Raw genomic sequence first — 26,417 nt, forward strand, 5'->3', positions numbered from 1 at the left:
TATGAAAAGAAACTGGCTCTGCATGCTAAAGACAACCCACAAGAATTCTATCAATATGCTGCAAGTAAACGAAAGAATGGATATGAAAGAATAACTCTTCTAAATCCAGGTGGCATGAGAGTTACAGATGCAGATGAGATTGTTCAGTTCATGAGTGCCCATTTCATTAAAAGCTATCAACCTGGTGAACACAACATTAAGATCACTGTTATTACCTCTTCACTAGATGAAGAAACTCAGGTGTGTGAGGCTGTGGTATTAGAGCTGTTACATAAACAGCAATAGGGACTGATGGAATATCAGCATGTGTGCTAAAAGAGTGTTCATTCTGAACTGGCCATTCCTTTGACCAGGATGTTTAATATGAGTCTCAGAACAGGGAAGATTCGGCAGGAATGTATGGTAATTCCATTGCACAAGGGTGGTGCAAAGAACAATGTATCCAACTATCGACCAATTAATATCTCAGGAGTGGTGGTGGTGAAGATTTTGGAAAAATTGGTTAGGGCCTGCATTCAGAAATGGGTTCACAGAGAATCTCTACTTTGCAATGAACAACATGGGTTTACTCAGGGACAGTCATGTTTTATCAACTTGCTCACATTCTATAACAATGTTACCATTGAACTAGACAAAGGGAACTGATACACCATGATACTTTTAGATTTTGATAAAGCTTTTGACAGAATACAGCATGGCAGACTGCTGCATAAATTGGAGAAAATAGGTTTGGGTTATACAATATTAGCATGGATAAGAGGATGGCTGACTGACAGATATCAAAAAGTGGTATATGGGGGGATCAGAGTCTACAAGGTTTAAGGAAACAAGTGGTGTACCACAAGGTCCAGTGTTTGGTCCACTGTTATTCAATCTTTACATTAATGATATTGGGAATGAATTGACAAGCGACATACAGTTATTTGCTGATGATGTAAAGATAAGTAAGGTAATAAGGAATGCTGCTGATATGCACTCTTTGCAGAATGATTTGAATAGGCTTGAATTGTGAGCATGGGAAAATGGGTGTCAGTTCAATGTCAGTAAATGTAAAGTCATTCACTTTGGCATGATTAGATATCCAATGTCGTATTATATTGGTGGGATTGGGCTAGAAGAAACTGATAAGGCTAGGGATCTTGGAGTATTAATAGATAGGAAGTTGAAGTTCAGGGGCCATGTGGCAAAGATTGCAAATACAACTCAAAATATAATTGCAATACTGAAACGAACATTCACATGTGACGATAAGGATGTTATTTTGCCTCTTTACAAAGCCTTGATAAGACCTCACTCTGACTATTGTCCACAGGTCTGATCTCCTGGTTTCCACTCCGATTCTGATATGTTGCGGAGAGTACAAAGGAGAGTGTTAAAAATGATATCAGGATTGTGGAACACTGATTATGAAGACACGTTGAGAATTTCTAGACTGCAGACACTAGCAAACAGGAGAAAGAGGGGTGATATAATTGAGACTTGCAAACTTCTGAAAGGATCATACAGGATTTCAATTGATGGAATTTTTCAATTTATGGAGGATGGGGAAAGGATGAGATGGCATCCTTGGAAGCTGAGAATGAAGGCCACCAAGAAGGGTGCGAGGATTAGATTGTTCTCTCAGAGGGTGGTGCATGATTGGAATGGATTGCCATTGAATGTTGTGAGTGCAAGCAGTGTGAATGAATTCAAGAATAAGTATGATATAGCTGGTGTGTGTAGTATGCGGCATCCTTTGATGAGTCTCCGACTCCCTGGAGGTCTCTCTTAATAATAATAATAATAATAATAATAATAATAATAATCACATCTTCCTCTTCCCTCTTTTATCTTGCGGTGTTGAGGGTTTATTAATCATCAGACTTTCACCATTCACAGGATAAGCTGGTCGGTCCTATGCCCCTATGTATCCTATGTCTGCAGTGGCATTGAGTTCTCAATGCTGGTTTGCCTGCTTTTGTAGGATGAAAATCTCCTGCAAAGTAGGGAAGAAAAACCCTACTGTCCATGCCCAAGACTGGCTAACTTAGACTGGCTGAGGAAGATCCTTCAGCTCCTCACATCACTGATGGGAATCGAACCTCGGACACTCCTTTCCTAGGCATATGGTTGCGAAGAACACAGCCACTAGGCTAACCACTCAAATATATATATATATATCAAATTAACTCTCACTGTTATTATTAATTAACTCTCACGACTCTCACTGTTAACTTAAATACTGAGAGTTAACGTTAAACATTTTACAAAACAAACTGAATACAGCATTCAGAATTCTGAAGCATTCTTTAGCCTGTTGGCTCTTTATATTTAAGTACTGAATTACTCTTCTAATTTCTTAATAATTTATTATTATTATTATTATCATCTGATCTCCATGGAGTGAGAAATTCATCGTGGGAGGTACACACTATTGCACACAGTGCTCATTCAATCGTACTTTAAACTGATTCAATATGTCTACACTCACAACACACTCAGGCAATGCATTCATCTAAGCAACCACTCTCCATACAAAGAACCTACTCCTCACTTCGTTGCTCATATCCTCCTTATAGTTTCCAGCTCTGATTCTACCCCCTCTCCCATTCTTTGAAAAATCTCTTCCATGTCAACCTGATAACAACCCCTGACTAGTGTATATGTCTCAATCATATCCCCTCCCCCCTTCCTCCTATTCAAAGATTTGCAACTTACATTCTCTCAATCTGTCCTCATACTCCACATTCCAAAGACTACCGATCACCTTTGTGAATCTTCTCTGGACCCTTTCCAACATATCCTCACCATCACGAAAACCCAACAACCAAATCTATGCACAATAATCCATATGAGTTATGATGCCATTGTAAGGCCCTGATCAGGGCCTTACAATGGCATCATAACCTCTATAATATTCATGTCAGGGTCCTCCACATCACTGCCATTGTCTGATGTCATGTATAATTACATGGCCATTCTAAGAATTACTCAATATGAGTTCAGTCATATTTTCTCATCCTCCAACTCTCACTGTTAACTTAAATACTGAGAGTTAACATTAAACATTTTACAAAACAAACTGAATACAGCATTCAGCAGAATCTATTTTATCTTAAATTCCCTGAACACAATAGCTAAAAATCTCACTTGACCAATATACTTGAATATTACCTTCCAGCTTCCTTAATGCATCTTTTCTCTATTTACCTGAAGTAGGCATAAAGAATAATTACTCAAGCAATAGGAATATATTAATTGAGCAGATTCACATGCATTTTCAGTACAAGGACTTTTATTGCAGATTCCACATTGCTCCTTGGAACATGTTACTTGCCTTTCATTAACCACAAAATATTCTCATATAAAAAGGCTTGATATATTATACTGGCCTTCAATTATTTAGTCCAGAGTTACATATTATTATTATTATTATTATTATTACGGGCGACTCCAGGGTGTCCTTAGACTCATCGAGGTAGGCCTTAAACATCATGTCCACACAACTATACAACATTCTCACAGTCTCAATCATACCTTGCCTGGAACTCACTCACCGTCATAGCACCCACAGCAGACTCTGGCAGCTTATTCCACTCATTTACCACTCTATAAGTAAAGAACCCAGCTCTAACACCGTTGCTAACCACACTCTTGCCCAGCTTCCATAGGTGTCCCCCAGTTCTCCCACAACCAGGCCTGATCTCAAAAATATCCTCTGAATTAATCCTATAGAAACCCTTTAGCAATTTGAATGTCTCAATCTTATCACTCCCTTTTCTGCCGATCAACTAATTTCTGCAACCCACAAATCTTCAACATGTTCTCGTAAGGTGCATTCCATATCGCCTCTGGATCCTCTCCACCTCCTTCCGATCGAGACGAAACCCAGGTGACCAAATCTGGGCACAGGAGGCAAGATGAGGTCTTATCAAGGCTCAGTACAGAGGAACAATATTATTATTATTATTATTATTATTACCCCAAGACCTCATGGAGTCAAAGACTCATCTGGGAGGTCCTTTTATCACACACACACACATCTCATCATACCGAGCCTTAAACACACTCAAACTCCTTGCAGATACCACACTCTCAGGCAAGGCATTCCAATCATTCACAACTCTGCACGAAAAAAACCTGCCTCTCGCTCCCCTATTCACACCCTCTTTACACAGTTTCCAGGGATGACCTCTGGTTCTCCCCTGATCTCCCACGATTCTCTGTAGAACTTCTCCACCACTGATCTTATAACAATCCCTTACCAACTTGTAGGTCTCTATCATATCTCCCCTCTTCCTTCTCTCCACCAGACTCTGCAATTTACATCTTCTCAATCTTTCCTCATACTCAACATTCCAGAGGTTAGAAACTACCTTAGTCGCCCTTGGACCTTTTCCAACATCTCTTCATCCTTCTGAAAACCCGATGACCAAATCTGGGCACAATAGTCCATGTGTGGCCTAATCAAAGCTTTATAAACGGTACAAGAATCACCCTACTTCTACACGTCAGTGTCCTCCACATCATTCCCAGAAGCCTTTGTGTTGTCTTCACAATTTTGACAATGTGTCCCCTAAATTTTAGATCCTTATCCACTATCACCCCCAGATCTCTTATTTCCTCTACCACCAACAATATATTCTCACCAAGCATAAATTCTGCATCCCATCTTTGTTTTCCAAATTTTAAGCCCTTACATTTTTCAACATTGAACTCAGATCCCCATTTCCGTGCCCAATCACTCAATTTATCTTTATGGTTCATCCCAACTTTGCATCATCTGCAAACAACTGAATACCTCCATCCAAATCTTTGCCAATATCATTAATATACAAGATAAATAGTAATGGCCCTAAAACAGACCCCTGAGGCACTCCACTAGTGACTTTCCTTTTCCTGGATATCGCACCCCCATACACAACTTGTTGATACCTATCAGATAGCCAGTCACCAATCCAATGCACTAATCTAATATCCAACCCCATCTACTCTAGTTTGACTGTCAACTTATCATGAGGTACTCTATCAAAAGCTTTCGCGAAATCCAGGTATATTATTGTGCATCCTTCTCCTCTCTCCGTGGAAGCAGTCACTTCATTGTAATAAGTAAGTAGATTACTAAAACATGACCTCCCTTTAGCAAATCCATGCTATCCATCAAATATTATACCATTGTTGTCTACCCAACTCTGGATCCTAGTTCTCACAAGCTTCTCCAACAACTTAACCACAATACCTGACACACAGATAGGCCTATAGATTGATGTTTTGAGTTTTCCTTTATGAAGTGGCACAATCTTTCCCTTTTTCGACTCCTTAGGAACTTGACCAAGTGCTAGACTCGTATTAAAAAAATATGTCAAGGCAGGTGTCATCTCTCTGGCCCTTTCCTTCAGAATATGCGGTACTATATTATCAAGTCCCACAGCCTTACTTACATCTAGTTTACTCAACTCCCCAAACACCTGTTGCTCACTTACAGTCAGTCTCTCCTCCCCATCAACAAATGCTCTCAATCTCTCCATGAAGTCAGATTCACAAGATTGAAAGATCTTTATGAACTGTTCATTAAGTATCTCCACCACACATTCTGCTACAGCTATCTTTATACCATTTTCTCCAATCAATGTCATCCTTCCATAATCATTCTTTCTTTTGCTGGCTACATATCGAAAGAACTCCCTAGGATTCTTTTTGGCTTCATTAGCTGACTGCTGTTCATACCTCTCTTTGGCTACTCTCACCAACCAAGTCACCCTCCGTGCCTGGTCTTTGTAGACCTCATGAAATTGTTTATTTCCACTTCTCTTATACTGCCTCCACAATGCCCTTTTTCTCTGTATCACATGCTTAATCTGTTTATTCATCCATCTCACACTTACCTTATTTAACCTTTTCACCCTTGGAATACATTCAGACATTGCATCTGCTAGATAGTTTTTGAAAATCCCCCAACCTACATTGATCTCTTTTCCAGCTAACTCCTCATTCTATGCTAGACCAGCAAGCTGTCTCCTGAGCTCTTCATAATCCCCCCCCCCCCCCCCCCCGTTAGGTCCTTCTCACAGGGGTCCTCAACATGTAAGATGACCAAATGCAAGACCCTCAATCCTTGTGTGCCCTTTGTTACACAAGGATTGTTGACGGATAACTACCTCAGACATACTGTCTGAGGTAGTTATCCGTCAAAAACTCAAGAAACTCATTTTTTTTTACTTCCATTTGGTATCTCATCATTCCAGTCTATATTGTCATAATTAAAATCAACCATAATGATCATCCTTTTCTTATTTGCTTGGCTAATTTGACTATACATTTTACTATCACCCATCCACATTACCTGGTCTCTAACCACATCCCACCAAGTATTTGATTCCATTCACCTCTATCTAACACCAACTGCCTCAAAATTACTGGCACTATTTCCGTCTTGCATCTCTACTTTGTATGGACATAACTCTTTCTCTATCATCAATAGCCCCCCTCCCTTTTTACCCCTTATTGCAGAGACAAGCAATAACTTGCTTGTCTCTGCTCGTCAAAGTATTTTGCACCAACCAAGTGAGTTGATGAGCTGATTTGGCTACTTTTGCAATGTGCTCCCTAAACTTCATCTCGCTATTCACCAACACTCCCACGTCCCTGGCCTCGTCAATCTCCTGGAGTACAGTTCCACCAATGTGGTATACTGCTGCTAATCTTTTCACCCCGAAATGCATAACCTTACATTTTGTCACATTAAATTGACACCCATTCTCCTTAGCCCAGAACCCCAAGTCATCCTGCAAGATTTTGACATTGTCTGCATTCACTATTGCCCTACCCAAATTTGCATCATCAGTGAACAAATGAACTGTTCGTCTTAGATCCTTCCCTATATCGTTAATGAAGAAATTAAACAGCAGTGGTCCAAGAACAGAACCCTGTGGCACACCACTAGTCACAGGCCGTCTTTTGGACTCTACTCCTGAATAAACTACTCTCTGATATCTCTCCATCAACCACCCGCCTATCCATCTCACCAACCCTACATCCATTCCCATATGTTGTAGTTTATGGATTAGAATTCCATGTGGTATTTTGTCAAAAATCTTAGCCAGGTCCAGCAGTATCACTGTAAACCTATTACTCTTATCCAGTTCAGCCGTCACTGTGTTATAAAACTTGAGCAAGTTACTGAGGCATGATCTACCCTTCACAAAGCCGTGCTGTCCCCCGTACAGTATCTCATTTTCATCAATCCATTCCTGTATTTTTCCCTTGACTACTTTCTCCAAGATCTTGACAATGACTCCTGATATGCTGATCGTTCGGTAATTTGCTACAGTAGTCTTGGATCCTCGTTTATGCAGTGGAACTATTTTCCCCTCTTTCCACACCTTTGGGACTAAACCAGACCCGAGACTCAAATTAAACAACATGGTCAAGGGCACTGATAATTATTTAGCCGCTTCACGTAACACCCGTACCGGTATACCATCCAATCTCACAGATGTATTCACATTAAGGTTCTGTAATAGACTATTTACCTCCACTTCATTCATCACAATTCCCATATAAACCAATGGTTTCTTCATTTTTTCAATGTCACCACCTGGATGATATACTCTTGCAAAAATGCTCTCTCAGTAATTCCACTATACTATCTGATTCAGTGACGTCCTTTCCATCGTCATTCCTTAAAATCGTTTTGCCGTGTACAGTTTTTTTTTTGCTTGTAGCATATTGAAAGAACTGTTTGGGATTCTCTTTAGCTTGCATAGCTAGTTTCCTTTCATAATCCGCTTTTGCATTTTTTACGACACTCGTTAGCCTTCTGGCCTGCGCTTTATACCGTTCGTGTGCCTGCAGGTCACCTTTTTCTTTAAATTCTCTCCACAGTTTCTTTTTTTGCAGCTCAAGCTTAATGGTGTTATTCATCCATTTAACCCCTACTTGTTTTACTATTTGGACCCTAGGTATGCAACCAGCCATAACCTCCTGTAAATGCGCCTTTGGAGAGTAATTAAAGAGAACATATAAAAATTTTTCTCAGATTTGAGAAGTTAAGTCAATTGTTTATTAGACCATTTTGGTTCAATTTTCTTGTTTGCTTACTCTTTGCTAGCATTCCTGTTACCCCACAACACTACGCTAAACAATATAAATTAATTTATTCCACTTAACCACATGGATGCTTTGATAATACTAATGCCATTGCCTTACTAAATGGAAACATTTTTTAAGAGTACTTTATCATATAACAAAATGCATTCCTGATTAAAGAAATTTTTCATTCCATATGCAGTATATAACACTGCAAAAAACAAACACAATAACATTTGAGATTTTTACAAATGAATGCCATCAAGAAGCGTGTGTGAGAGATTGGAATGGATTGCCATCTGATGTTGTGGGTGCTATATGGTCGACCTCTAAACACACAGACGCACACGCACGCACACACGCATTTAAATATCAGCCACACATGTACAAAGAGAAATTAAAAACTAACAGTTCTGCAGTGAGAATAATTGGTTATGGATGAAATTATTAATAGATGAAATAAGTAATTGGTAATGAGTGAAAAAATAAACAATTGAAAAACTGTGAGGAAAACACAAAGAATTCTGGCAATGCTTAAGGGTCAAATCTGTATAACTGAGAAGAGACTTCCACATAGCTTTTAAAGGAATGCGGAGAACCGACAATGGCTTCTGACCTAATATCGAATCCTCACCTTCTCATGGTGCACCCTGTTAGGTATCTACCTGGATACTGAACAAACGAGGATGGGCTGGCAATTTAGGATTTAGCTAACCAAATTAAATACAATACAATAAATACACAATATAAAGTGATGGTACAAAATGACAGAATTTCTGTTATTATAATAATAATAATCATTATTATTATTATTATCCTGTCTTCTACATTTCTGTATCAAATTTGCAACATATAAGATCTGGTCATACTGGAACTCAGACAAATAATAGTTTTATGTGAAAGTAAACTGTTGGAAAAAAAAAAAAAAATTAATAAATAATCTCTTATTTAAATATAAAGAGCTAATAAGCTTCAAATAATCTTTTTTCTAATAAACTTTTTAAATAATCTCTTATTGTTTTGAAATTTCATTGTATCCTAAATACCCTGAGGATATATGCCAAGAAATGGTAATTATTATATGCATATGTATAAATCGATTTACTTAGTGCTTGAATAAAGAGGCATAAATAATAAGGCTATATAAGGTATTTAAGACTTCAAATTAAAGACACCAAAAAATTATATACTTGGTTTAATCCTTTATCCAAGTGTAAGCAAACAAAGTTTGTGCCTGAAATATAATCAGGACTGGGGCAACTCGTATACAGAAGCTAATAACTTCACATCACTTACCTTAGTATCACATAATGCAAAGCACATATCCTTACGGGTATGTATAATACTATACATTATGGGATGGGGTCACTACCCAGACCAGTTTCGACCTTTATTGAGGTCTCGTCACTGGGAGCCAAACCCAGAGGTGATACTGAGGTTGAAGTAATGCCAAGGTCATATTTTCAAATACGAGTAGCTAAAAGATGTCACACCTTATTATTAAAATACTAGGATTAGAGGTAGTTGTTGGAAGTTGATATATGTAAAACTTTGTATTACTTCATTACTTCAACATTATTATCACCTCTGGGTTTGGCTTCCGCTAACGAGACCTCAATAAAGGTCGAAACCTGTCTAGGTAGTGACCCTTCAATATAATGCATAGTATTATACATATCCATAAGGATATGTGCTTTGCATTATGGGATACTAAGGCAAGTGATGTAAAGTCATTAGCATCTATATATGAGTTGCCCCAGTCCTGATTATATTTCAGGTGTAAACTTTGTTTGTTTACAAATTATATATATTTGGTTTAATCCTTTATCTAAGTTTAAGCAAACAAAGTTTGGGCATGAAGTATCTTTAGGACTTGGACAACTCATGGTAAAGGTGGTATAAGGTCTCATCACTTGCCTTAGCATCTCCCATAATGCAAAGGCACATCTCCTTGTGGACATGTATAATGTTATGCATTAAGGGAAGGGCCACTACTCAGACTGGTTTCGACCTTTATTGAGGTCTCATCATTGGGAACCAGACTCAGTGGCCCTTTGCTTAATGCATAGCATTATACATGTTCGGAAGGAGATGTGCTTTGTATTATGGGAGATGCTAAGGCAAGTGATGAGAACTTATACCACCTTTCCCATGAGTTGACCCAGTCCTGAAGATACTTCAGGCGTAAACTTTGTTTGCTTACACTTGAATAAAGGATTAAACTAAATATATAATTTATAGTCTAACCAAGTGAAATAACTTCCAGTATCCTTCTCTAATCCATAGTAATTTAATAATAAGGTGTGACACCTTTTGGCAACTCGTATAGGTAAATATGACTTCTCCATTACTTCCACCTTGGTATCACCTCCACTGGATCTGGCGCCCACTGATGAGACCCTTCAGGGTCGAAACCGGTTGGAAGCTTGGGGGATGGATGGTAATGCTTGCAAATGAAGTTCTAACTAAGGCTCGGCAGTGGGGTAATGGATGGCAATGCTGTAGCTCATGAAGTTAACTGGGGCACCGCTGTTGCTGTTACCCCTCAGATGAAAAAATATGAGTGGTTCTGCTTGGTGGTGGCATGAGCTTGCCACTGGGTAGAGCCAAACACTGAGAATTCTTCTCAGTGACAGGGTGAGCCTGTTACTGAGGGGAACAACGCTGAGTTTTTGATCTTTAATGTCCCTCACTGTTGGATGATCTGAGGAATCTCACGAGTTTTTGGAGAGGTAACCCCGCACTTAATACAGGGAAAGTGGTCAGGGGAGTGGCCCTTCCCTTAATGCATAACATTATACATGTCCACAAGGAGATGTGCTTTGCATTTATGGGAGATGCTAAAGCAAGTGATGAGAATTTATTCCACCTTTACCACGAGTTTCCCAGTCCTGAAGATACTTCAGGCACGAACTTTGTTTGCTTACATTTGGATAAAGGATTAAACTAAATATATAATTTATAGTCTAACCAAGTGAAATAACTTCCAGCATCTTTGTTTGCTTACACTTAGATAAAGGATTAAACCAAGTACATAATATCTTGGTATCTTTAATGTATAATAATATATAATCTCCATAATAATCTCCCATTGATATATAATCTTCCATATCCCATAATATATAACCAAGTGGAAAAACTTCCATCAGCTATTTAAAACTTCACTTTAAGAGGTTTATGTTCTCTTCTCATGTTTAGCTTACTTGAAGCAATAGAATATATATATATATATATATTTTTTTTTGCTATATTTAAAAGGAATTTTAGTATTGTCTATTATTTGGTCAAAATTGATTAGTAGTATAAAACCAAATATATAATTATTGATTAGTAGTATTAATTAATGCTTGGTTAAAATATTTAAATACACAAACTCGCCATACTTACTTAATGATATTCATGGTTTATTTATTATTTATTTTTTAGTACATGTACAAATGCTCTTTGGAAATGTCAATCTGCCAGAATTGAAGAACTAACCACCATGACAACAGAAAAGATACCTTTGGATCAGTCATCATCATGTTTGCAAGAGTACAATATGATTTATAGCTCTTGTGTTCCCGATTGCCCTTTGACATGTGAAAATATGCATGTTGTAGGTAGATGTACAACGGCAGCATGTGCACCAGGTTGTAAGTAAGTGTTTGAATAAATAATATATCATTATTCCATATAATATTCCAAATAATAATATTCCATAATATTCCATTCCGGGAGATGTTTAGACAATTGAGCTTGGCTATTGTAAGAATGATTGTTATGAGAGATTTTAACTATAGCAGTATAAATTGGGGAGAGGATGCTACACGTAGCAATAAGGGAATGGAATTTCTAGAATTCTTGAGGGACAAATGTCTTAGGCAACATGTAATAGAGAAAACAAGAGGTTCAAGAGTTTTAGATTTGGTCATAGCATCAGAAGAGTTGATAATAACTGAGATGCCATCTCTCCCACCAGTTGGAGAGAGTGACCATGTGGTTTTGACTTGGAAAATGAATAGACATGCAGGAGTATCAAAGAGACAGGAACTTATGTGGAATTATAATCCAGGTGATTATAATAGTCTTAGACGTCAACTTTCTATCTATCCTTGTTTTCTTTCTCCTAATGTTTAATGGGGTGTTGCTACGACCCACGGAATACAGAGGGTGGGGAGAAGTAGATGTTTAGGCAATTGAGCTTGGCAAGTGCAAGAACAGTGATTGTTATGGGAAATTTTAACTACAGCAGTATAAGTTGGGAAGAGGAAAACAGATGTAGTAATAAGGGAATGGAATTTCTAGAATTCTTGAGGGACAAATGTCTTAGGCAACATGTAATAGAGAAAACAAGAGGTTCAAGAGTTTTAGATTTGGTCATAGCATCAGAAGAGTTGATAATAACTGAGATGCCATCTCTCCCACCAGTTGGAGAGAGTGACCATGTGGTTTTGACTTGAAAAATGAATAGACATGCAGGTTTATCAAAGAGACAGGAACTTATGTGGAATTATAATCCAGGTGATTATAATAGTCTTAGACGTCAACTTTCTATCTATCCTTGTTTTCTTTCTCCTAATGTTTAATGGGGTGTTGCTACGACCCACGGAATACAGAGGGTGGGGAGAAGTAGATGTTTAGGCAATTGAGCTTGGCAAGTGCAAGAACAGTGATTGTTATAGGAAATTTTAACTACAGCAGTATAAGTTGGGAAGAGGAAAACAGATGTAGTAGTAAGGGAATGGAATTTCTAGAATTCTTGAGGGACAAATGTCTTAGGCAGCATGTAATAGAGGGAACAAGAGGTTCAGGAGTTTTGGATTTGGTCATAGCATCACAAGAGCTGATAATAACCGAAATGACATTTCTCCCTCCCAGTTGGAGTCAAAACCACAACCCCTGTTGTGATTTTGACTTGTAAGATGAATAGACGTGCGAGAGTATCAAAGAAAAGGGAACATATGTGTAATTATAAGGCAGGTGATTATAATATCCTTAGATATCAACTTGGGGCAGTTCCATGGAGGATGGAATTGGAAGGCTAGTATATCATTAATGCTTGGAAATTGTGAAGGAATGTTTGTTACCAGCAATAGTAAGCTGTATTCCACGAGTGAAAAAGCTGACATAATTTGGTGTAAAGTGGATGACAAACAATATCAAACAGGAACTGCGAGTGTAAAAGATATTATGGAAGAGATATAAGGAGAGAGGCGGAGAGCAGATGCACGAAGAATATAAGACTCAGGTGAGGAAACGACTAGTATGGTGAGGAAGACAAAATTGGAATATGAGAAGAGATTGTCACTAAGATCCAAAGAAAATCCTTGGGAATATTTCATCTTTGTGGCCAGTAGGAGGAGAAATGCTTTGGGATATTATGGGATAAAATGGGAATAGAATGACTGATGCAGAGGGCATAAGATGTGGAGTTGTTCAATGAGCAGTTTATTGGGGTATTTCATCTTTGAGAAGAGGGTTTTAATACTAGAGGGGTAGGGTAGGTTCAAGATTTAGAGTTGCAAGAGGAGAGTGTGTTCCAAATCCTGAGTACTCTGGATGTTAGTAAAGCAGTTGGACTGTATGGTATTTCAAGATGGGTTTTGAGAGAATGTGCTAAAGAACTGACATCTCCTTTAACCTGGATTTTCAATGAAAGTCTGGCTATGGGAAAGGTACCCAAAGAATAAGGAAGGTAGGATAGTGTCGTTGCATAAGGGCATCAGCAGACCGGAATTGTCTAATTATAGGATAGTTTGTGTTTCATTTGTAGTTGTTAAGGTCATGGAGAAATTAGTGAGGGACTATATACAGCATTGGGCAGTGTATGGATTTGTTAATGGGCAATGTAACTTAAATAATATGATTGGGATTTATAATAAAGTAACAAGAGCAGTTGATGAGGGAAAGGCATATACTGCCATTTTTTTTAAATTTTGCAATGCCATTTGACAGGGTGCCACATGATAAGTCGATATTTAAGTTGCAGTACATGGGATTAGATGTTGGGTTCATCTACTGGATTCAGGATTGGCTGTCGGATAGGTATCAGAGAGTTATGTATGGTTGGGGGTCAATATCAAAGAAGCAGAAGGTTACAAGTAAGGTTCCACAGGGCTCAGTACTAAGACCTGTATTGTTTAGCTTTTATATCAATGACTTTGTCAATGGATTGCAAGGGGATATTCAATTGTTTGCAGATGATGTGAGGCTGGGAAGGGTTATTAGTAATAGTACATATGTGGTAGCCCTGCAGCAGGATTTGAATAAACTAGACAGATGGGCAAATAAATGGCGCTATCGGTTTAATGAAGCAAAATGTAAAGTCTTGAAGTTTGGGATACATCGATGGGAGACTGCATACTCAATTAAAGGAGCTGTACTGGAAGAAGTAGTGGATAGAAAACTGAAAATCACGGGTAAGGTTGCAAAGGTAGTGAACATAACCCAGAAGTATATTGCTGCAATACTGAAAAGGAAGCTGACCTGCAGAGATAAAAGAATTATCATTCCGTTGAATAAGACCCTGATCAGACCACACTTAGGCTGTTGTTCTCAAATTTGGTTCCCAGGATTTGAAGTGGATAAATTAACTGTGGAGAGGGTGCATAAGTGGATAACAAAGATAGTTTCAGGACTGTACAATGTTAATTATGAAGATTAGCTGGGGGAATATGGACTGCAGAGTTTGGTGGATAGAAGAAGCAGGGGTGATATGATAGAGACTTTTCAACTGTTGTACAAGAGGACACTGGGGAGTTCTTTCACTTGGTGGATCAGTGAGAAGGAGTGATGACAAGGGGTCATCCCTTGGCAGTATGTAAGGAAACTGAGCAGGAGGGTGTAGAGTGGTTTCTTTGCATCGAGGGTGGTGGAACCATGGAATGCATTGACTGATAGAGTGTTGAGAGCGAGAACGGTCAGTGAGTTCAAGGAGTGGTATGATAGACTTTGTGTTTCCTAGGAGGGACCTCCCATGATGAGTCTCTTGATTCCATGGAGGCCTGAATAATAATAATAATAATACTTACTATCAGGCTTTCTTCCACCCTTATACTAACTACTCTATGCCCATGATGAGCCCCTTTACTTTTTCACCTCAATGAAGGTTGAAACTAGTCTGGGTAATGACCCTTATCATAATGCATAACATTATACATGTCCATAAGGATATGTGCTTTGCATTATGGGATATTAAGGCAAGTGATGTGAAGTCATTTGCTCTATATATGAATTGCCCAGTTGTGAAGTTACTTCAAGTGCAGTCTTTGTTTGCTTACACTTGAATAAAAGATTAAATCAAGAATATAATTTCTTGTTATGTTTAATTTATACTCAATCAAAGGCTTTATCATAATAAATAAAACCAAGATATATATTGTAACTTCTATTCATTACACCATTCGATATACTGTAGTACAACTTGAATATGGTACATCATACTGAAGTCACTTTAAAAGCCTGCCTGTTCTTTTGGTTGTATTCTATATAGAGCCATAGAAGACTTTCAGCCAAGACTTTTGTGAACACTTTTTAAATCGCTGATAGTAGATTGATGGTCTGTAGTTTATTATTATTATTATTATTATTATTATTATTGACTGTTCTTGCTCACCACTCCATCAGGCAATGCATTCCATGGTTCAACCGCCCTCCATGCAAAGAAACCACTCCACACCCTCTTGCTCACAGTTTCCTTTCATAACTTCCAGGGATGGCCTCTTGTCATCACTCCTTCCCGCTGTTCAACCAAGCGAAAGAACTCCCCAGTGTCACCCCTGTAACCACCTCTCAACAGTTTAAAAGTCTCAATTATATCACCTCTCCTTCTTCTATCCACCAAACTCTGCAGTCCACATTCCCTCAGCTGATCCTCATAACTATCCTTGTACAGTCCTGAAACCATCTTTGTTATCTGCCTTTGTACCCTTTCCACAGTTAATTTTTCCCTTTCAAATCCTGGGGACCAAATATGAGAACAGTAGTCCAAGTGTGGTCTATCAGGGTCTTATACAATGGAATGATAACTATTTTATCTCTGCAGGTCAGTGTCCTTCTCATTATTGCAGCAATCCTCTGTGTTACCTTCACCACCTTTTCAATATGTCCTCTAAATTTCAGGTTTCTATCAATCATCAACCCCAGATCTCTTGTCTCTCCTACTTCCTCCAGTATAACTTCTCCCATAGAGTATCAAGTCTTTTACTTCATTTTTTTTTATATATCAGAATTAGGGTAGCCTTCTTCCATGTTCTTATTACTTAGTTGTTGTTTTTTTTTCAGATAAAGGGTAAATTGTTTTGCCAAGATTTTATAGATAATTTTCACACCTTCTTTTAGAAGTTTAGCTACAACTACATTCTTGCCTTCAGCTTTTTCATTTTGCATGCTTTGAATGCCCTATATAACTTCTTCTGGTAAAATCTGTGGCACTTCAGTTATTTCGTAGTTGTCTTCTTCTTATTCATTTAATTTGTCATCCTGATGCAATAAGTAGTAAAATTCTTCAATTTGTGTTTGCTGTAGCATATCTATCTGTGGTTATAGTTCCATGTCATAGTTTGATGCAACCATCTGTTTATTGTTGTTCATCAATTGCTGTTTGGCTTTTTTGAGACTACAGTTGTTTTCAGTGGTTCGTTGTATGAATGTACAATTGAATTTTCTTATTTCTTCCGTGATATGTTTTCTGATTGTTTTGCACAGTTCCATGCATTCAATTTATTCTGTAGGTTATCTGCTTGTTTCATTTCTCATCACTTTTTCATAAGCTATTTTTGTTTCTATTATTATTATTATTATCAACATTTGACCTCCATGGAGTCAGAGACTCATCATGGGAGGTACTCATTATTACATACAGTGCTCATCCAGCCACGTCTTAAACTGATTCAATGTGTTCACATCCACAACACACTCGCAATGCATTCCACTCACCAGCCACCCTCCATGCAAAGAACCTGCTTGTCACTCCTTTGCTCACACCCTCCTTATTCAGTTTCCAGCAATGGCCTCTTGTTCTATTCCCTCTCCCATTCTATGAAAAATCTCTTTCATGTCTACCTGATAACAACCTCTGACCAGCTTATATGTCTCAATCATATCCCCCTGCTTTTCCTCCTATTCACGAGACTCTGCAACTTACATTCTCTCAATCTGTCCTCATACTCCACATTCCAAAGACCACTGGCTACCTTTGTGAATCATCTCTGTACCCTTTCCAACATAGAATCATAACCGCTCTATTTCTGCATGTCAGGATTCTCTGCTTCATTGCCATTATTCGATGTGATGTCTTCACAACTTGTGCAATGTGGCCCCTGAATTTCAGGTCCTTGTTCACCATCACTCCTAGATCTCTCATCTCCTCTACTTCTGTTAAAGTTTCCCCACCAAGTGTATACTTTGCACCCCATCATTGCTTACCAAATCTCAAACCTTACACTTTGCAACATTGAATTGATAGATCCCCTTACCTGCCCATTCAGGCAATCTATTCAAGTCCCCTTGTAAGGCATTAACATCAGCTTGACTGTGCATTGCTCTCCCCAGTTTTGTATCATCCACAAACAGCTGGATATCACTAGTTAAACCTAACCCAATATCATTAACATGCAAATTGAACAACAATGGCCCCAAAACTGACTCCTGTGGCACACCATTGGTGACCTTTCTCTTTCGAGATACTGCACCCCTATATACAACTTTCTGATACCTATCTGACAGCCAGTCACTGATCCAACACAGAAGTCTGTTATCCAATCCCATCTGTTTCAATTTATCTAAGAGCTTGTCATGTGGCAATCTATCAAAAGCCTTTGCAAAATCCAAGTACACCACTGTATATGCATCTCCCATGTCCTAGTTATTTGTCACCTTGTTATAGTTCATAAGTATGCTAGTGAAATATGATCCCCCCTTAACAAACTGATGCTGATAACCACAGAGAATACTGCTATTATCAACCCATTTCTCTATCCTACTTCTCACCAATCTCTCCAGAAGCTTCACAACAACTCCAGATATACAGACCAGTCTATAATTTGAAGCTACAGCCTTATCACCATCTTTATGCAGTGAAACAATTTTATCCTCATTCCACTCTCTTGGAAACTGTGTTGTTGCAAAACTCTTATTAAACTCTTATTATTCCTATTTATCTCTGCAGAGTAAGAGATCCTAATGAGTTTATATATATCTTTATCATATTTCATTTTCCTTTCATTTACCAAACACAGTAATCAAGAAACAAAAAAACATGTTAGATACAAATACATAACTATAATAAATTTAGTTTAATCCTTTATCCAAGTGTGAGCAAACAAAGTTTGTGCCTGAAAGTATCTTCAGGACTGGGGTAAGGTGGTACAACACTAGGGCGACTCCTTGCAAAGGTGGAGCAAGATACCAACACTCCTATCTCAGTATCTACCATAATGCAAAACACATCTCCTTGCGGATATGTCTAATGTTATGCATTAAGGGAAGGGCCACTACCCAGACTAGTTTCGACCTTTATTGAGGTCTCTTCAGTGGGAGCCAGACCCAAGTGGAGATACCAGCCAGAAGCATTAGCAAGGTCATCTCTACCTATAGGAGTTGCCAAATGGTGTGCCACCTTTTTAATAAATTACTCTGGATTTAGAGAAAGATGTTGAAAGTTTATTTTTCACTTGGTTAGAATATAATAAATTTAGTTTAATCCTTTATCCAAGTGTGAGCAAACAAAGTTTGCGCCTGAAAGTATCTTCAGGACTGGGGTAAGGTGGTACAACATATGTAGAGATGACCTTGCTAATGCTTCTGGCTATTATCTCCACTTGGGCCTGGCTCCCACTGAAGAGACCTCAATAAAGGTCGAAACTAGTCTGGGTAGTGGCCCTTCCCTTAATGCATAACATTAGACATATCCACAAGGAGATGTGTTTTGCATTATGGGAGATACTGAGATAGGAGTGTTGGTAGCTTTCTCCACCTTACCCCAGTCCTGAAGATACTTTCTTGCGCAAACTTTGTTTGATCACACTTGGATAAAGGATTAAACTAAATTTATTATATTCTAACCAAGTGAAAAATAAACTTTCAAATAAATAACTAGCAATATTTAGTACAAATAGTTCATACCAAAACTCATAATACATCATTGTATTATGATGTATTATGTCGAAATAGAGTAATCACCATGGAGAATGGATTTGAGCAAGTAAGAAGGAATGTGGAGGAACAAAAGGGTAAGGTAGGCGGGATTGAAGAAGTGCTTATGAATGAAGAACGGAATAACATGATTGATGATGCAAGACAGGTTAAGGGGGAGAGTTTGGGTAGATGGAGTGACAGCTGGAGAAAGGGTGATGCTAGAAGAGGAACTGAAATCATGAACATTTGAATCTAGAGAGGATTCTGGAGTGGGTAATGAGAGCAGGGAATGACTGGTGAGAAGACATCTAAGAATTGATATCAGTAGAATTCAGTATAGACCCAGAAATGAATTGCCGTGTTTGTATATGAATGCCAGAAGTATCCAAATAAGGGGAATGAAAGTTTTGCAATGATTGAATTTGTCCATCCGAAAACTTATAATAAGTGAGATGTGATTGGATAAGTATGGCATCCTGTTATAGAGTGGTTGCCAGGAAGAGAGACGGAGTGTTAAGATGTATTTTTGTGAAGATAGAAAAACACAAAAAAGGGATGTGGAGTACTGTTAATGATAGAAAAGGATTTGTGCCCATGCAAGTTGCAGGAGTGGTGTGAGGGAGAGGTGGATAGAATTCAGTTCATAATTCGGTGCATAGACTTGGTAATATGGAGGACAGTGATAATACATGTATAAGCAAGTTAATTAAGTAAATAGGAAAGGGGATCATTATGGGTTATTTTAATTATGGTAACATAGACTGTGATGAAGAGTAGTATCTGTAAGTAAAGAAAACCAATTTCTTGAGTGTTTGAAGACAGTTACCGGCATTATGTAACACAGCCCATGCAAGGATTGAGGTTTTGAATTTGATTTTGTCAGACAGTGCTATCATAAATGAGATGTAGTGGTTGCTAGTTATATGAGGATTTCTGTAAGGAGAGGATGAAGATAAACATAATAAATACATAATAAATCCTTGCCGATATTTACAAAGGATGAGAATCTCTCAAACTCCCAGCAGAGAGGTAGACATCCAGTTTCAAATTAAGCTGACTAACAAGTCTTTAGTACTTTCTTTGGAGAAAAGTTCATGTCAAAAACTGCTTCTATGTGGAAGGTGAGCCTTGTTTGCATTGCTAGATGGAAGTGCAGTGTGTGATGCAAACAAGATATCAGAAGTAAGAGACGAAGTGAAAGAACAGGAGAGTGGTATTGGAGAGGCAGAAGTGATTTGCAGTGGAAACAGAAGTAGCATGAGACATGCAGAGAGAATGGGAATGCAAGATGAACAGGGAAATGGCAGGAGCCCAGGTGGACAGAGAGATATGGTATCGAGAGAGTGGATGTTGAAAGTAGCAGCAAACGTGTTTCTGGAGATGGAATATATTGCAGTATGGGGTGGAGAAGATGAGACTGAATAAATATATTATTATTAGTAGTAGTATTATTATTATGGTATCTCCATGGAGTCAGTAGACTCATCGCGGGAGACCCAAACAAACAAAACAATATCTGCCATATCTTTTCTTGAATTCATTTATAGACAAAGAACTCACAACTAAGTCAGACAATGAATTCCACTCATTCACCACTCTCCAGGCAAAAAACCTTGTTCTCACACCCTTGTTAACCAACCTCTTCTTAAATTTCCAGAAATGAGCTCTTGTTCTTCCATCACTATCGCACAGCTGAAACATTTCCCCTGCATCAGTCCTATAAAAAGCTTTCAGTAATTTAAATGTTTCTATCATATCCCCTCTTCTCTGCCTATCAACCAACCTCTTCAACCCACAAGCTCTCAATCTATCAATGTAGGGAGCATTTTTACATCACTCACCAACTTAATCACTCTTCTCTGAACCCTCTCCACAGCCTCCTCATCTCCAAGGAATCCAGGTGACCAGACCTGAGCATAGTAATCCAAATGTAGAAGTATCAATGCTTTATAAAGGCGAATGATAACCTCTTTATCTCTGGATGTCAGTGTGTTCCTCAACAACTAAGTAATCCTATGTGCAATCTTGGACACCTTAGCAATGTGTTCCCCGAACTTCATCTCCCTACCTACCAACACCCCTAAGTCCCTAGCCTCATCAATCTCTTGGAGTAGTACTGTTCCATCAATGTAATACACAGCTGGTAATCCTTTAATCCCAAAATGCATGACTTTACACTTTTCCACATTGAACTGACATCCATTACCTTTTGCCCATTCTTCTTCTTATTGTGCTATCTTCTATCGAAGGTCAGCGACCATCTTGGCGAACAAACTGCGGTCTTGTGCTAATCTGAGCAGTTGTGCACTGCTCTTTCCTGTCCACGTCTTGATGTTGTCAAACCATGATATTCTTTTTCTTCCTCTAGTTCCTTTGCCATCAATTCTTCCTACAAAAATAGTTTGTAGAAGTTGGTATTTGCTGTTTCTCATGATGTGGCCAAGATATGATGTTTTTTGTTTCTTGATTATTTGTACAAGATGTTTAGCTTTGCCAATGGATTTTAAGACCTCTTCATTGGTAATTTTTTCTGTCCATGATATCTTTAGCATTCTTCTGTATAGCCACATCTCAAAGGCTTCGATTTTCTTGATGGTTGTCGCCTTCAATGTCCATGTTTCAACTCCATAGAGCAGAATAGACCACACATAATATTTCAGCATTCGGCATCTGACTTCCATGTTTAGGTCTTTATTGCAGAATAGTGTTCTCATTTTCATGAAGGACTGCCGTGCAACTTCAATCCTTGTCTTTATATCTATTTCTGGATCCCACCGTTCATTAAGCCAACAACCAAGATATTTATATCTTGACACTTGATCAATATTTTTCCCATTGAGTGTCAGTTTCATTGATGAGGCTGGATGTTTGCTGATGATCATGTATTTTGTCTTGTTGATGTTTATATTTATTCCCATTCTTTGGCTTTCTATGTATACTCTGTCAATGAGTTTTTGGAGATCTATAATGTTATCTGCAATTAGCACGGTGTCATTTGCATATCGTAGGTTGTTAACAATCTTTCCATTTATTGTGATTCCCTCTGGACATTCTTCCAATGCTTTTTTAAAGATTACCTCTGCGTATATGTTGAACAGGAGTGGTGAGAGCACACATCCTTGTCTCACTCCTCTTTTGATGTTAATATCACTGGTGGTAATGTTGTCTAATTGAACAGTAGCTGACTGATTCCAATACAGATTTGTTATTAGTCTTATGTCTTGTTCGTCTAGCCTTGTTTGTTGAAGGACTTCTATTAAGTTAGTGTGTCTGACTTTGTCGAATGTTTTTTCAAAATCTATGAAACACATAAAGACAGATTTCTGTTTTTCTATGCATTTTTGTATCAATATTTGGGTACAGAAAAGGGCCTCTCTAGTACCAAAACCATTCCGAAAGCCGAATTGTGTTTCACTTAGAGTTTCTTCACTTTTTCTATAAATGCGATTCTGAATTACTTTCAAAACTATTTTTAATGTTTGGCTCATTAGACTAATAAGTCAGAAGTCACCACAGGAATTTGCTTTGGGTTTCTTTGGGATAGTGATAAATGTAGATTTGCACCAATCTGATGGAAATTCATCACTTTCATATATTTCATTAAATAGTTTTTCAAGAAGTTTGATGTTATCTGGTTCTATTAATTTTAAAAATTCTGTTTGCACACCATCTGGTCCACTGGCTTTTCCTGTTCGTATAGCATTTCTCTATTTCGCATTTCATGATTGCTGGTCCTTGAATGTTATCTTTTATATTTATAGGCTTCAGTCTAGTATCATTGAAAAGTTCTGTTACATATTTTATCCAAATCTGTGCTTTATTCTCTTCTTCTAGAACTATTTTTCCATTTTCGTCTCTTAGAGACACTATTTGCTTTTTCCTCAGTTTTCCGGAAATTTCGTTGATTTTCTTATACAGATTGAAATTATCATGTTTCTTCTGAAGCAGTTCAATTTCAGTACATAAATTTTTCATCCAATTTTCCTTGGCTTCTTTTATTTTTTTCTTGATGATGTTATGTGTTTCTGTATACCTGGCTCGGTCTTTGTTTTTGTACATTCTTCTTGTATCAATAAGAGAAAGAATCTCATCTGTCATCCATTCCTGTTGTTTTATATTATTCACGTAACCTACTTCTTCAATACTTGTTGTTACAATGGCATTCTTTAAGCTATTCCAAAGAGATTCCACACTTTTATTTTCTTCTATGTTAATCTGTTGTAATCGCAGGTTAAGCTGTGTCTTGGCACTTTTATTTATGTTCGGGTCTTTCAGTTTTTCTACATCAATTTTCTTTTTATTCTTTTGTGATTTTTTAGCTGATTTTAATCTAAGATGTACTTCTGCAACTATGGGATTGTGGTCTGATGAGATATCTGCTCCAGGATAAGTCTTTGCACTCTTTATACTACTGTGGAATCTTTTATTTATCAGTATATAATCAATTTGATTTCGGACAATGTTATGTTGGTTATCTTGAGGCGATTTCCAAGTGTACAGTCTTCTGGGTGGAAGTTTAAACCAGGTATTTGCTATTGTTAGAGCTTCTTCCTGACAGAACTGGACTAGGCGATCTCCTCTGTCATTTCAGATTGTCATTTGCCATTCAACCAGCTTATTTAAATCATCCTGCAAACTTTCAACATCAGCTTGATTTTTTATTGCGCTACCCAACTTTGCATCATCAGCAAACAACTGTATCTCGCTTTAAGCCATTTCCTATATCATTTATATACAAATTAAACAAGAATGGTCCAAGCACATAGCACTGAGGCACACCACTGGTCACCTGCCTCATCCTGGACTCGGCTCCTCCATGCACCACCTTCTGTTATCTCTCCTTGAGCCATTCTCCTATCAATATCACCAATTTAGTATCCATTCCCATCTACTCCAATTTGCGTAGTAGTGTTCCATGAGGTATCCTGTCAAAGGCCTTAGCAAAATCCAGAAGTACCACTGTGTAGCCAGTTCCTTTGTCCAACTCAGATATCATTCTATTATAAAAAAGTTAATAGATCTAAGGCAAGATCTACCTTTAACAAAAGCATGTTGGCCTCTATAGAGTATCATATCCTGATCCACCCATTCTTCAATTTTGTCTTTAACCACTACTCCTGAGATGGTGACTGGTCTGTAATTAACTATCACAGTTTTAGAGCCATTCTTATGCAAAGGAACCGCTTTGTCTAACTTCCACTCCCTAGGGACCATACCAGAGTTCAAACTTAAGTTAAACATCCAAGTAAGAGGGGTTGACAATTCCTTTTGACAATGACAATTGCACATTCGCGCAACACTCGAGCTGATATTCCATCTAAACCTACTGCAGTGATATGTGCAGTGATAAAGATGATTGGGCAAGGGCAGGTGTGGAGAGAAAATCACAACCAAGTGGCTTGGATAGGAATGGTTATAGACCTAAAAAGGAACTACTGTGATTGTTTACAAATGCCAGACGTATCAGAAATAAGGGAGATGAAATTGGTTTCACTGAGTGAGTTTAATCTTCCCAAAATCATTGGAATAAGAAAACCATTATTATTATTATTATTATTATTATTATTATTACGGGCAACTCCAAGGAGTCCATAGACTCATCGAGGGAGGCCCTAACATCATGTCAAGAACAACTATTCGATGTTCACACAGTATCTATCATACCTCACCTTGAACTCATTTACTGTCATAGCACCCACAACAGACTCTGACAGCTTATTCCATTCATTCACTACTCCCCAATTAAAAAACCTAGCTCTAACACCCTGCTAACCATGCTGTTGCCCAGCTTCTCTGTATGGCCCCTATTCCTCCCACCACCAATCCTATTCTCAAAAATATATTCTGAATTAATCTTATAGAAACCCTTCAGTAATTTGAATGTTCCAATCATATCATCCCTTTTCCACCTATCAACCAATTTCTGCAACCCACAAATCTTCAACCTGTTCTCATAAGGTTGAAGATTCATTCCATAGACCTGCTATCATCTTGGTCACTCGTCTCTGGATCCTCTCCACCTCCTCCCCATCAAGAAGAAATCCTGGCACCCATATCTGGGCACATTAGTCTAGATGGGGTCTTATGAAGACTCGATACAGAGGAACAATAACCTGTTTGTCTCTGCTTGTTAAAGTATCTTTCAGCAACCAAGTGATTTGATGAGCTGATTTAGCCACTTTTGCGATGTGCCCCCCCCCCCCCCCCCCCCAAAAAAACTTCAACTCCCTTTCCACCAACACTCCCAAATCCCTGGCCTCATCAATCTTCTGGAGTACAGTTCCAGCAATGTGATATACTGCTGCTAATCTTTTCACCCCGAAATGCATAACCTTACATTTTGCCACATTAAATTGTCATCCATTTTCTTTAGCTCAGTCCTCCAACCTATCCAAATCATCTTGCAAAATTTTGACATCCTGTGCACTCACTATTGCTCTACCTAACTTTGCATAATCAGCAAACAAATGAACAGTTCTTCTCAGATACTTTCCTATATCATTAATGAACAAATTGAACACTAGTGGTCCAAGAACAGAACCCTGTGGCACACCACTAGTCACAGGCCGTCTTTTGGACTCTACTCCTGAATAAACCACTCTCTGATATCTCTCCATCAACCACCCTCTTATCCATCTCACCAACCCTATATCCATCCCCATATGCTGCAGTTTACTGATTAGAATTCCATGTGGTATCCTGTCAAAGGCCTTAGCAAGGTCCAGTTGAATCACTGTAAATCCATTACCCTTGTCCAGTTCAGCCGTCAGTGAACTGGACAAGGCTTACTGAACTTGCTCACTTTATAAAACTTGAGCAAGTTACTGATCCTGTATTTTCCTCTTGAGTATTTTCTCCAAGACCTTGACAACAATTCCTGATATGCTGATCGGTCGGTAATTTGCAACAGCAGTTTTGGAACCTCCTTTATGCAGTGGAACTATTTTTCCCTTCTTTCCACGCTCTCGGACTAACCCAGACCCGAGACTCAAATTAAACAAAAAATGTTTATTACAAAATAAATCAGACATGGTTGAACAAAGATGATATATGGTATTCCTTGACAAGAATAGAAATGGAAGGATACATTATTTTTTTTATGATGACAAGAAGAAAGGACAAGAAGGGAGGAGAAGTGCTGCGCATGATATCAGGGGACTTATGTCCACATAAGATTGACATTAAAGAGGGAAATAGTGACAATGGTTATGAGGCAGTTTGGTGTGAGTTGG

General features: G+C 38.2%; 1 protein-coding gene across 4 annotated transcripts in view; it reads left to right on the top strand.

Annotated features, from left to right (window-relative positions):
- Positions 1-26,417, top strand: part of LOC150094462 (hemocytin-like) — a 2,636,009-nt gene that overhangs the window by 564,727 nt on the left and 2,044,865 nt on the right. For all 4 annotated transcript variants that reach the window (XM_090412206.1, XM_090412207.1, XM_090412208.1 and 1 more), the window contains exon 18: positions 11,494-11,706. In XM_090412206.1, coding sequence (XP_090268332.1) covers positions 11,494-11,706 — 213 coding nt within the window. The remainder of the gene's footprint in view (positions 1-11,493; positions 11,707-26,417) is intronic.

The sequence above is a fragment of the Typopeltis vanoorti genome, chromosome 22 (assembly GCF_054136105.1).
Source record: "Typopeltis vanoorti isolate ZY-2024b chromosome 22, IOZ_Tvanoo_1.0, whole genome shotgun sequence".
NCBI classification, from domain to species: Eukaryota; Metazoa; Arthropoda; class Arachnida; order Uropygi; family Thelyphonidae; genus Typopeltis; species Typopeltis vanoorti.